At 45.7% G+C, this 14,193-nt stretch overlaps 1 protein-coding gene across 4 annotated transcripts in view; it reads left to right on the top strand.

Moving 5' to 3' along the window:
* The window catches only part of LOC127591374 (netrin receptor UNC5D-like), a 96,402-nt gene that overhangs the window by 67,713 nt on the left and 14,496 nt on the right, over positions 1-14,193 (top strand). For all 4 annotated transcript variants that reach the window (XM_052051479.1, XM_052051476.1, XM_052051477.1 and 1 more), the window contains 3 exons: positions 8,343-8,549; positions 13,018-13,161; positions 13,241-13,344. In XM_052051479.1, coding sequence (XP_051907439.1) covers positions 8,343-8,549; positions 13,018-13,161; positions 13,241-13,344 — 455 coding nt within the window. The remainder of the gene's footprint in view (positions 1-8,342; positions 8,550-13,017; positions 13,162-13,240; positions 13,345-14,193) is intronic.

Here is a 14,193-nt window from a genome sequence, read left to right as displayed (position 1 = left end):
ACCATGAGGCCAGATGATGATGATGATGGATGTGGGACCCGGGAGGGGGGGCAAGTCCCTGACGGGGGCCGACTGCCCAGGATCAGGATCAGGTTGCCAATTGGAGTTTCAAGTCAGAGCGAGGGTTCCAAATAAGTATCAGGGTTTCAAATTAGGGTTGCAAGCCTGGGTTAGGATTTAAAGCCCAGGTTTGTGTTCCAGACAAAGAGTGAGGTTTTAAATTAGGGCTTTAAGGCCGAGTTAAGGTTTCAAATTGATCTGTGGTCGGCTTTCAAATGAGGGTTTCGTGCCTGGGTTTGTCTTTTTTTTAGCCTGTGTTTGTATTTGAATGAATGGTTACGTTTTCAGAATTGTATTTCATGCCTGGGTTATGATATCGCATTCAGGGGCTTCAAGTCCAGGTTAGGGTTTCAAATTAGGGTTTGCAAGATGTGCTTAGCGGCCCAGTGGTTAGCACATCGGCTTCACAGTGCAGAGGTACCGGGTTCGATTCCAGCTCTGGCCTCCCTGTGTGGAGTTTGCATGTTCTCCCCGGGCCTGCGTGGGTTTTCTCCGGGTGCTCCGGTTTCCTCCCACATTCCAAAAACATGCATAGCAGGCTGATTGAACACTCTAAATTGTCCCTAGGTGTGAATGTGAGCGTGGATGGTTGTTCGTCTCTGTGTGCCCTGCGATTGGCTGGCAACCGATTCAGGGTGTCCCCCGCCTACTGCCCGGAGATGGCTGGGATGGGCTCCAGCACCCGCCGCGACCCTAATGAGGATCAAGCGGCTCGGAAGATGAATGAATGAATGAATGAATGAATGAAGATGGGCTTATGATTTCAAGCTTGGGTTTGTGTTTCCACCAAGGGTTAGGGTTTCAAATTATCACTTTAAGCCTGAGATAGGGTTTTAAATGAGTGTTTCAGTCTTCGGTTATCGTTTTAATTTGGCGTTTTAGGACCTGGGTTAGGGTTTTTATGTCGAGAATGAAGTCAGGCCTGAGCGTTTAAGTCTGGACATTGATTGGGCAAAAACTATTAGAAGATATCGATTTAAACTTGATGAAAGTGGGTCGGACTTGGATGTATTTGGCGTAACTGTATCCAGTCTGTGTTGTTAGCATGTAGCTAACATTCTCATGCATTTCATCTCCCTGCGTTGCGCATTGATCAACTTTCGCGTTGCTGAAACTTGACAGGCGAACTCATAAGAGCACGGCGAAGGTGGCGGGAGTACAAGGTGAGTCCGCCATCTTCATCTTAAAAACATGAGAGAGAACTGCCGGATGCGGCGACCCGGCCTCTGTGTTTATGCAGCTCGCGGCCGCACCGGCGCGGAACACGTACGGGATGAACCCTGACCTGGCCGACAGGGTGAATACCAATCAGGACGTCTCGTCTCCCGTGTTGCCAAAGGATTCCGGGGAGGGTGGGGGGGTTGGCGATTACAGCTAATCCCGACACGTGGCGTGATCCCGAGGACTGGAAATTAGCGGCGAGACAAATGAGTTTGTAATCACTTTGAACGACAGACGCGAGAGCGGGATCAATAGGAGTTAATCGCCGCGATACATAAACATGGCGAGCCCCTTAATCCCCCGCGCGCGCTTTATTAGAATCTGTTGGAACATCATCCGCAACCCCTCGCGTCACATGACCGCTATTAGAATACTCATTCTGCAGCGTCTGTGCGCCATCGACATCTTTGAGGATTTTCAAGTCACAAAGGATCATTCCAAGCGTTGGCCCTTCTCGAGGGGCTTAACTGTTCCTGGAAAAACTCGCAAAACGACTTTATCGCAGTTTTGTTTCACTGATGATCACAGCAATGAGAAATAAATGAGGTTAGCTACCCTCCTCTCCAAAAGTATTAGAACAGTGAGACCAATCCCTTTCTGGTTTGACATAAAAAAATGATTATAATTTTTTTTGGGGGGGGGCGAGGGGGGTTAGGTGGCAACAAACATAAAAAAAATTATCACATCAATATGATTTGATAGCTTCAATAACTCCCTATAGTTTCTTCAGCCTCCTCTTAAGCGAGCACAAAAACTACAAAGTACAGCAAATAATTTTTTTTCCCCCCGTAAGTCCAGTCTTTCAGTGCTTTTACCACCTGGTTTTATTATCCGCATGATCCACGTAAAATGACACACCCGTCCAGTCACATGTTCCAAACCCTAACCCCATCCACCCTGGGCTTTTCAATCGGCACACATCCAATCAGGACGGGATTGCTCAATGGGTGAAATTGATGTTTGGGGGGGTGGGGGGGGGCTGGAGGGTTGCAGGCCATTTACCTCCTTTGCCCCATCCATCACGGTACTCCTTCTTCTCCTCATACTCCGAGGCCTCCCGGTCCCAAGAGGGCAGCGCGCGTGAGTTCATAACACAGCAAGCGGGCTCGACGGTGGTCCAGTCGGTGGGGGAGGTTCGCAAAAAAAAAAAAAAGTAATTTCAAGTCGCCCCAGATGTCAGCGCAATGGAGCGGCTGCAACCATCCATCAGATAAATCAGCTTTAAGGCCAAAGCAATCCACTTAGGGGCTGCACCTGCTGACACACGCTTGCCTCCATTGTTCTATAAACAAACATGGCGGCCGGGTCGTCACGGGGGTGAGAAGATGTTTTCAAGTTGTCAATGAATGACGGCTTGAAAAAAAAATAAAAAAATACAAGCTAAGCTTTTATTCAGTGTTGGTAGCGGGTTGATATTTGCTTCCATATCCTCGATTGTCGGTAAACTGTGTGCTCTACTGGGTTGAAGTCTGGTGATTGATTCTCCAAAAGTATTGGACCGTATAGTGTTGAAGGTCAAGTCTACAAAGGCCTCCAACCACAGAATTAAAAAAAAAAATTAAAAATCATTTTATTCTCTGTCATTGGTAGTCAATGTCTGCGTTTGCATTTGGACTCTTCATGCATCGATCGAGGACAGTAGACGCTCAAGTTCTTTTTCCCCCGTTTTCTAGCTTAACTCATTCACTCCCAAAGACGTTTTTAAACGTCTTTTCAGACTTGGTCTAGAATTGGCTGGCAGTGAATGAGTTAACTTGCAAGTTGACATTTAGCCCCGTCATCCTTCATTTAGCTAGCGCGTGGACACCTGCACCCCATATTACTTGCATTGGCTCGCCGTGCTCTGCTAATGATGTTACATAATCCGCAATCTGGGCCACCGCGTGCCCTGGACTCGCCACGGGATGCTTAGCCTAGTGCTGCTCAGCGTGAAAAGATCCCACTTCTTGTCATATGGCTGATTTCTATTTTTTTTTTCTTTCCTTTTTTTTTTCTTCGTCGACTTAAATTATTCATCGCGAATCCTCGGCGCTGCATGCTGCGCCTCTTAATAAGTCATTAAGGGCTATCAAGGGAAAAGCTGATTAGCAACGCACAATGACTTAGCTTAGCTCAGCTGCGGGCGCCTCCTTGTATCAGCGCCGTTCCGATTCGTTATCGGAACCTCGACTTTCTTACGCTACGATACAATAAGTACGCTATTTTCTATGCACTTGAAACCTGCATTTTGTTTTGTCACGTTCAGACACATTTACAATGCCTACAAAATACTTTTTTTAAAAATTGTGTTTAAATGTGTTAAAAGCAAGGAAATATTTTCATAACTGCATTTTATCTTGCTTGGATTTTACTTTTTGCTGCCCAGATTTGGGGTTTTCCTGCATTTTTCACGCACCATTAGCCACCTTTTGGCACACAGAAAAGCACTGCTTCACGGCCATGAATTTTCAATGTGGAGTCGCCCGCCGCTGCCCGCCTCCATCTTCCGCGGAATCATTCCGTATTCTGTGACTTTTTAATCCGCCTGCACACATTCTTCGGGAATGTTATCGGCAGGAGGTCCTCGCTCCCGGATTGCAGCCGCCAAATCCTTAGTAGAAGGAGGAGGTTAACCCACTTTGTCGACCTGTTTTTAAGTTTTGGGGCTTGCTGCTTATGTTATTGTCTTCAACGGCCACTTGGCTGTAGACCTTAAACTTCAGCTTTTTTTTTTCTATTAACCTAAAAGTACCGTAATGTGTTTTCCCCGTTGTTTACAAGTCAACTGCTGTTTTTTTTTTGTCCAGGTCTCAAAAACACTTTTTCTTTTTGTTTAGACCTTAGACTGTTTCACTGTGGTCAAAACTTGACTCTATGTTCCATATGAGGTTTAGATTTTCCAGATGTGAATTAAATGTGAAATCGTAGATGTGAAGAAGGCCGGAAGAGACGGCGGCATAATTGAAAGATTTTGCCGCATGACTCCTGGCCGGTCGACACCTCTCTCTAATGAAAGTCTTGTGCGGCAGGCTCGATAAATAAGTTAAAACAAAATCCTCACACTTTGGACACAAATAAAGCAAAGGGATGAATAAATGAAAGTGCGGCCTTGCCCTTTAACGTGTGAAAAGCTTTTTGGCACATTGCAGCTTTTTGACACTTGCTTGGTGGCAGCAAGGAAATGAGATGCAATGAAGGATGTTAATATCCTGAAAAATTTATTCGTGTCATTAATCATCCGTACACGGGTAAGATTAGAGTAGCCTTTAAGTGTGTGTGGGTGTGTGTGTGTCTGTGTGTGTGTTCACATACACGGTGGTCGACTCCTTACCACATCGGCCTCACAGTGTGCAGGGTTCAATTCCGGCTCTTGGAGTGTGTGGAGTTTGCACGTTTCTCCCGTGCCTGTGTGGGTTTTATTCGGGTACTCTGGTTTCCTCTGATATTCCAAAAACATGCCTGGCATGTTGATTGGCACCCCCAAATTGTCCCTCGGTGTGCTCCCGTGCCTGTGTGGGTTTTATTCAGGTACTCTGATTTCCTCTGATATTCCCAAAACATGCCTGGCATGTTGATTGGGACCCCCAAATTGTCCCTCGGTGTGCTCCCGTGCCTGTGTGGGTTTTATTCGGGTACTCTGGTTTCCTCTGATATTCCAAAAACATGCCTGGCATGTTGATTGGGACCCCCAAATTGTCCCTTGGTGTGCTCCCGTGCCTGTGTGGGTTTTATTCGGGTACTCTGGTTTCCTCTGATATTCCCAAAACATGCCTGGCATGTTGATTGGGAACCCCAAATTGTCCCTCGGTGTGCTCCCGTGCCTGTGTGGGTTTTATTCGGGTACTCTGGTTTCCTCTGATATTCCCAAAACATGCCTGGCATGTTGATTGGAACCCCCAAATTGTCCCTCGGTGTGCTCCCGTGCCTGTGTGGGTTTTATTCGGGTACTCTGGTTTCCTCTGATATTCCAAAAACATGCCTGGCATGTTGATTGGGACCCCCAAATTGTCCCTCGGTGTGCTCCCGTGCCTGTGTGGGTTTTATTCGGGTACTCTGGTTTCCTCTGATATTCCCAAAACATGCCTGGCATGTTGATTGGGACCCCCAAATTGTCCCTCGGTGTGCTCCCGTGCCTGTGTGGGTTTTATTCGGGTACTCTGGTTTCCTCTGATATTCCAAAAACATGACTGGCATGTTGATTGGGACCCCCAAATTGTCCCTCGGTGTGCTCCCGTGCCTGTGTGGGTTTTATTCGGGTACTCTGGTTTCCTCTGATATTCCCAAAACATGCCTGGCATGTTGATTGGGACCCCCAAATTGTCCCTCGGTGTGATTGTGAGTGTGAATGGTGTTCATCTGTATGTGCCCCGCGATTGACTGGCGACCAGTTCAGGGTGTCCCCCGCCGCCTTCTGCCTGAAGACAGCTTGATAGGCTCTCTTGATGTTAAGTCTGACCCCAAGTCTCTACTACGAATTCACTTCACAACTTTACATTTATTCTATTACTTTATTTGTCTTTAATCTGGAAGGAAAAACTCAAGGCCTAAACAGGAAGTTGGTATTTGTTGACGTTGATCTAAATTAAGAGTGTTTACCCTCGGTGTCTTTTGAGTTTGACATGTAAAGAGCAAACGCAGACGTATGTCATGTTCCATAAGAAACAAAAAACAAACGTCTTACAGATCGATGATTTGTCGTGCGCTCGGGGAGACGCTTGTCACGTCGACGCTCGGTAGATGACCCACTTCTGCTCGTGACTCTCGTCTCTTTGATGGCAACGACGCCGGGGGAAGCGCCGTCGCCCGTCTGCCACCGGCAGGTTGGCAAGCTGTCGCGATACCGTGATCAAGATGCGCGGCATCACCTTGGGGGTTGGAGGCAAGGCCGCGGGTCCCGCGCATCCCCCCGCACGCTTCTGCTCGACACATGTTTTTGTAAACAAAAAGGAAGATTTAGTCTTCGATGAACTTGAGGTACACCTTTTTTTTATTGACAAATAACCGTAACCTGCAGCGAAACCAGGATTTCGACGCTGCATTTTTTTTTTTCATTTGCGAAACAAGATTGATGTCCCGTTTCATGTCGTAAGTGTGCCTGGATGGATAAAAAAGCCTAAAAAGCTTCCAAGCGTGTGCGAGACGACAGACGAGGGGTTTGCATCAATATTTGAACAAAGTGCTGCGGCATCTTTCTGCTCTTAAGGAGACGAACAGAAAGCAGATCATCTCCGCAGACGTTATCGTCCCGACGAGTGTCCTGAGGAGATGCTGAGAAAAAATAGTTTCTTCCCCCCCCAAAAAAAAGTAAAATCGAGCTTGAATTTTTTTAATTTTCTCCCGCTGTAGTTAGACACGAAAAAGTTTCGCCACACACAACGCATCAGTTTTGAAACCTTTTAGAACGGACTCCGTAACATTTGGACCTCGATTTGATTATTCGACTGAACACCAAAATCACAAACATCCTGTTTTTGACCAACATGAAACAATTTAGGGTCTTCGCTGTTCACTCAACCTCATGTTTGTGTTTTTAAACATCAATCACCAATTTTGTGTCTTTTGATGAATCTGGCATGTTAGCTAGCTACTAGCTTGAATTATCCCCGGTATCAAGCTACTAGCTTGATAATGTGCTAATTTTAGCTACTAGCTTGAATCATCCCCGGTATCAAGCTAGTAGCTTGATACCGGGGATGACTTCAAGCTAGTAGCTAAAATTAGCACATTATCAATCTAGCAGGGTGAAGGGCAGATTTTATCCGAATGGCACAGGAGGGCAGGAGACTGGCATGTCTTTCTTAAGGCAGGTCAATCCAATTTAAATAACACCCCAAAAATTATAACACGGATTGGAGGCCATGTCTCCTCGCAGAGCAAGCACGTGCACATTCACATGCTATTTTTTGCGCTTTTTTTTTAAGGTCTTTGCGACATCACCGTAGCAGATGCTGCCTCACCTCCACCGCCCACCCTACCCATCTGCCGAGCATTTCATCAGTGCAGCGTTGACAAACGCCACCCCCGTTTGCCACCTCTGCGCTGGCGTCACCCGGTGACCCTTCGTTTCCATCGGGCAGCTACCTGGTGGCAAAAAAGAAAGCAGTGCGGCAAAAATCTAATCGAGTGGATCGAAATCGATCGATGTTTTGACTTTTATGTAAAATCGCTAATCGACTGTCATGCCATTACTTGCGCCGTTTATCAATGGCGTCAGATCCGCAAAGTAAGAATCCTGAATCAGTCAAGAATCATGACTGGGTTGGCTTTCAATGATTTTCTCTTTCTCCTTAAGTTTTTTTCTTCTTTCTCCTTTCATGAAATGTTGTGCACGTTCTTCAGTACATATTGCAAACCTTACATACAGTATAAGCTGGTTGTATCATAATGCACGTCCCCCGTAGGGGGCTCGCCCACCCCTTGGGAGTGGGGTGGTGTATTTCTAATAAAAACACGCTGCGTGCTAACGAGCGAGCACACATGTTGCCGTCACATTTCGAGCAAACATGTGTCTTTCATCGTCACGTCTTCCCACCATTTTCTTCACCCCGGTCTTTGATGAGGAGGATTTTTCTTTTTCACGTGCACGATCCAACTCGGCAACCGCTCCCTCCGAGACTAACCTAAATTGACCACCGCCAAAGAGTGCGTTTGTGAGAATGTGTGTGTGCGTGCCTGCGTGTCTATGGTCATTTTGACTGGGTGTCGACGACACGTAGCCTCTCTTTAAACGAAGTTCAAGTTAGAGGGTTAGTTAGCAGAACTAGTTACGCTAATATTTTGACCGCTGCCTTCTACTTCCTGTTTGTCGTTGAATTATCCTATAAATTTTCTCTCTCGCCAGCTAATGTGGCACATGAGGTAAACGTTTGCGGCGATTAGATAACAACCGGCTGGTCACATGATGGCAGTTATGTGATGGCAGTGGTTCTGGAATGACGGCACTTTGATGGATGGAGACGTTTTACCAGTTGACACCGCGGAGGCAATTTGACAGCCCGTGTGTCAAAAGTGTTTGAGTGATTTGATGTCGTGCAAAGTGTTTCCGTCGAGTCTGACTGTGATTTGATTTGATCGCTGTGCAGGCGTTCGCGGTGAGAGCCAGCAGCACGGTCCATCCGGCACACTGCCGCGCTTTGTGGAGGAGCCGGTGGATGCGTACATCATCAAGAGCAACCCCATCAAGCTGCGCTGCCAGGCCCGGCCCGCCCTGCAGATCTTCTTCAAGTGCAATGGCGAGTGGGTCCACCAGAGCCAGCACACGTCCCGTGAGCATACTGACCTGGGGACAGGTAAATACAAAGCTCTTCACCTGGTCCTCTTTCCCATCTCCAGAGTATTTTGCATACTCAGCATGTAAAATTGAGTAACGACAGATGTTTTCTTGAGTGCCGCAACTTCTTCTGTGCATCCAGATGCCCTGGTGCAAAATGACAATAACAAAAACAAAAACAAACCGAAAAAAATCCCTGTCTTTCTTGCAATTGGCTGTTCTCATCACCAACCTTTCTCCTCATGCCAGGTTTTGAAAAAAAGACATGAATGGGAATGGGGAACGGGAAATATTTTCTTTTCCACCTCATAGTCAATTCACAAGAGCTGCAAAATATCACCCTGTGGGCCACAAGTGGCCCCCGGGCCGCAGCTTTGAAACCACTGAGTTCAAGGCGAGGGGTTTCTTGCAGTGCGCCCCCTAGCGCATAATCCACGATGTGCATTTTATTTAAAATATTGATTTTGCATCTTTAATGCATTTTTCACTTTTCAATTATCCCGCGGGCCGGATCGAGCCTCCTTGGGGGCCGGTTCCGGCCCGCGGGCCGTTGTTTGACTTTAAACTATCTTGAGCCAACAAGTTACATCTGTGTTTTGAACTCACCCAGTACCTCTCCTTAAACCGGACCAAACAGTATTTCCAAAAGCCTCAGGGTGATATTTCATCACAGCGCTTGTTAAGGTCGGGTGTTCTTCCTGCCCTTGCTTCAGAACGATGATGTTTTCCTTCTTTTTTGTGGGGGGGGGGGATGCGCAGGCCTGTCTTGTTAATTAATGACGCCGGAGATCTAACTGGAGCTGAAAAGATCCTCTTCCCCCCACCACCCACGTGTTCCGCTCCACAACACAAAAATGGTGTGAGCCGAGAGCCCCCCACGGCATCCGTTAAGAGGAGCTACCCGAGATGCTTCAGCGGAGCGAACGCTCACCAATTAATGGCAAATTAATGACATTGATTCTTTCGAGCTTGCATCCAGAACACAAGATTTGATTCTGACTCAATTGGCCTGAGATCAATTGTTTGTCCTTTGAAGTTGGATTGGACATCCTTTTAAGACAAATGCACTCGCGCGGAGCCTTGTTGAAAAGGTTGTCCGTGTGTCTTTTTCCATTTGCTCCGCATGAACTGCTCAGGCTGAGCTATCACATTCGCTTCACTATCACTATTTTCTTTACTTTGTGGATTATTTCTGATCCATCTCTTCACTTCTATCGTATTAAATCATTCGGCACGCTACGTGTGTCCACTCTGGACCAAGCGTGCCGTCCACTTCCTTTGCCCGTTATTATGAATACCTATCAAGGGACACTCGCTTCACACTAACTGTACCACGGGTCTCGCCAAAGCGAGCTCGAACGTGGATTTGCGACGCGACGAGAGCGCTTCAGCAAACACGTAACGTGATGTTCACGAATCGTTTTTCACGTGCAGCAGCAGCTATGGCAGTCCACGTTAGATGATATCTTTTCAACGCATGTTGCTTTTTAATATTTCATGATGCCAGCGATGAAGAAAACAACCGAGTCTCGCAGTGCACACGCTGGGGCTTCGATTCTAAACACCTCAGGGAACCGCTTAAGAGGCTCCGCTTCACAAACTGCACATGTACCTAATAATTTGGAGGCTGAGGGTCGTCTGGTGGTGCTAATGCAGAATGGAAACGTGTCTACTGTGGGATGTTTTTTTTTTTTAAACATTGTATAGGTATATGAATAAGAGATGAGCAGTGGTGGAGCGGCAATGTTTTGGCCAGGGGGAAAGAACACAATTATGCGCCCACCATAAAAATAATACAACAATGCTGTCTGCGTGTTCCAGGAAGACACTTTGATGGTGGTTGTTTTGAAAGTATGATGGAAGGATGAACATGTGACCGTCACAGCAGAACTCACCCCTTGAGTACAATGTACAATTTTGTTCTGTTGCAGCAGCATAATTAATATTCAATTTTTTTTTCAAAACTCTACACACAACAATCCGTAATGACCATATTAGTTTGAGTAATTGGCAAATGTACACCTAAGTGGCTGCAAAGAGGAATCTTGTGCCCCCGACCTTGATTCTAATGCTAACCGCTCATGCTACAAAGTCAAAATGTACAGATCAACATTGTGTTTATACCCTGAACTTCATGCCGATATATGCGTCTCCATTGTCTTCTTAGTGTTCTTCCCCAATGCTTATTGGTTGTTAATGTTTGTTAAAAATGTACACAAATGTTCAAAGTTGTGTTTCAACCTCGAACATGATTCATGCTAACTGCTAACCCAATATGATGCAGATGAAGATTTTGCTAGCATTAGTTCACTTCTATGAAACTACTTCTTTGAAAAACAAATGTCGTTCAAGCTAAAGAAAATGGCGGTGTGTGTGTGTGTGCGCGTGTGTATGTGCGAGTGTGTGAATGCGTGCGCGCGCCCTGCAGGCCGTGCGAGTCACCTTGTGTGCCTGCAGCGTGACACGCTACATCATCTTCATGCATGTTGTTGTTTATTCATCAGTTCTCTTGCACGGCCATTAATAAAGATGATGCAGACGAAGAGGTGAGGGCAGGGCCTGCCTGCCTCCCGGCGTGCTTTTCGCTCGAGGCTCTTGTGACAACGAGGTCACGTAGCAAACCGATTTTTAGTAAGCTCGTGTAGCTATAACCGTGCTAACAGTGGCCTTAAAGCAGTTGTCATTTAAAAGAGACACTTAAGTGTTGTGTGGCAGCATATGTGGTAGTAGTTGTACGTCCACCTCACAGTGGAGAGGTCCTGGGATCAAATCGGTTACATGGCAGTGTGGCTAATTTACATAAACGGCGCTTACGCTTCAAACCGCAATGTTAGCACATACTCTCATCTGCTAACAGAGTTAGCTGCTGATAAGCGGCACAAAGTTTACGACGTGCGTCTGCTGCATGCGCTACATGCTAGGATTTGCAAGAACCCATGAAGACATTAAATGCATGGGTTGTATTTTCCTTGGTGGAAGCAGTACTTCATCACCAAGCCACCGAATCGTGCTTGTCAGTTCGTGCCGTGGTGTGGCGCATGACGCCACACACAAATATCCTCCGGCTGATATAAAAAAAATAGCTGAATATTCATTTCAGAAGCTCATGCTAATCTGTGCTAAAACTGCATCTCTGCTTACCTCTTGGCTTTGACATGAAATTGCTTCAGGCGGTTCTTTTACTCCCCAACTTTTTTCATTCAAGCTGTCCTTTCCTGAGAAACAATGATGGGGTGGTTATGTTAATTAGACCCGCTGCTACATCACAATCTTTCATGATTCCGACAGGTTTGCTCACAGATGCATCTTGATAAATCAGGAGCCAGACAGCTAAAACTACTTTTGTTCAATTTCACACTTGATATGTGGGAAACCACTCCAGATATCTATTATGTATACGAGGGATTAAAAAGTCAGTTTTCCATGATATATCCTTTTGAATGATTGAACACCCAAAAAACGCACATTAATACATCTCCTTAAATTTCAGTCACTATTAAATGATTTCTATCAGCAGCAACTAGCCGAACGAGAGGAAGGTGACGATTGAACTCGTCAGGAAATGAAACACGAAATCATCACGTCATGCTGCATTCAAATATGTAATTGTCAGAGGAGCGATGGACATTTAAAAGCCTTCAATTACGCCACACAATAGCTGACGAGCTTATTCTACCCGCAGGAAATTGCGGCTTCGGGGTGCCGCAGGATGATGAGCGTCTGGTTGGTGAATACATTTGCCAGAATAATGAGTTGCCTTTGAGGGCCCAGTCACAATGACTGAGCCTGCCCGGCTGACCCAAAGTAAAAGTTCTTACTTTTATTGTTTTCTTGGCAGATGTATGAAATTTCACAGTTTCCTTTCATGCAGTAATTGCTTTTGCCAATATTATGATCATCTGAACCAAAACAAGCCATTTAATGATAACAGTTTGGCCTTGATTGGCAAAGAAGTCAAACAAAATTATATATATATATAATATATATATAATATATATATATATATATATATATATATTTTTTTTTTTTTTTAATATATAAAACATTCATTCATTCATCTTCCGAGTCGCTTGATCCTCACTAGGGTCGCGGGGGGGTGCTGGAGCCTATCCCAGCTGTCTTCGGGCAGTAGGCGGGAGACACCCTGAATCGGTTGCCAGCCAATCGCAGGGCACACAGAGACAAACAACCATTCGCACTCACACTCACACCTAGGGACAATTTAGAGTGTTCAATCAGCCTGCCACGCATGTTTTTGGAATGTGGGAGGAAACCGGAGCACCCGGAGAAAACCCACGCAGGCCCGGGGAGAACATGCAAACTCCACACAGGGAGGACGGAGCTGGAATCGAACCCGGTACCTCTGCACTGTGAAGCCGACGTGCTAACCACTGGACTACCGGGCCACCCATATATATATATATTTTTTTTTTTCACACACCAAACCTGTTAACCAATGTTAACAGTTATATTTATGTCGCTGACAGGACTGAAGATCCGTGAGGTGATGATCAACGTGTCCCGCCAGCAGGTGGAGGACTTCCACGGTCCCGAGGACTACTGGTGCCTCTGTGTTGCCTGGAGCCACCTGGGAACATCCAAAAGCCGTAAGGCATCCGTGCGGATCGCCTGTAAGTCCTGACGTTTGTTGTTTAGCGTGCGGTTTTTCTGACTCTTGGCGCTTCTGAAGTTTCTTTTGGTTTTTTTCAGACCTGAGGAAGAACTTTGAGCAGGACCCTCAAGGCTTGGAGGTGCCCCTGAGCGGCATGATCGTCTTGCATTGTCGGCCGCCAGATGGTGTACCCGTAGCCCAGGTAACCATGCCGATAACCCTCATGGTTACATTTCTCACGCCAGAAGATATATCAGTCTTCCGAGCCATGCAGATGAGAAAAATATACGACTGTTGGTCATTTATGGAATAATGGTTTCATAATCAAGTGAGGCGGGGGGGGGGAAAGGAAAATATTTCCTTAAATTGTTTAAATGGTTAAAAATACATATTTGCTTTTTTTTTCCCTACCATGGTAGTGAAATGAATGTCAATTATTCGTGGATCTCAGAGAGTATAAAAATTAGAATTTTTCTTTTTTTTTTTTTACATGCCACAGAAGCTTTTTGCACTATATTTTTATTATTACTTTTAAAAAAAACCTAATATGGCATGAATGTAAAACCGAGCAAAGACGGAATCAAAAAGTATATCAAATATCACACCCCACTGTGGCTTATTCAGGTGCCTTGTTTCAATTCCCTCTTCGAATGTGGGTTGTTGTATTTGACACACGGCCTTTTTTAATTTCTCCCTCATGAATATCAAAATGAATATCAATGAGGAGAACAATAAGAAAAGCAACCAGCACTCTCACCCGCCATCACGGTGAGTCATGTGGTATCACGCTGAGCCTCCGTCTGTGGTATATCGATGTCAAAGTCTGAAGCTTAAGTTTACTGAAAACTCAATACTGCCGTTTCCTCTTTGATTGACAGCAACACGCTAATGCCAATGCTAGCAGGTGTACAGAGCCCAAACTTGATGGTGTAAGGCCAACAGATAGAAAGGCATATTCATATTATCACCATGGCCCAAACGCGTGGTAATGGTCTCCGTTTATTCTATTCTAAAGCTCATGTTTTTTTTTTTTTGTCATTGTATCATGTTA

This window comes from Hippocampus zosterae, chromosome 18 (genome assembly GCF_025434085.1).
Source record: "Hippocampus zosterae strain Florida chromosome 18, ASM2543408v3, whole genome shotgun sequence".
NCBI classification, from domain to species: Eukaryota; Metazoa; Chordata; class Actinopteri; order Syngnathiformes; family Syngnathidae; genus Hippocampus; species Hippocampus zosterae.
The sequence above is the reverse complement of the archived record's forward strand: the minus strand, read 5'-3'. Positions and strand labels throughout refer to the sequence as shown.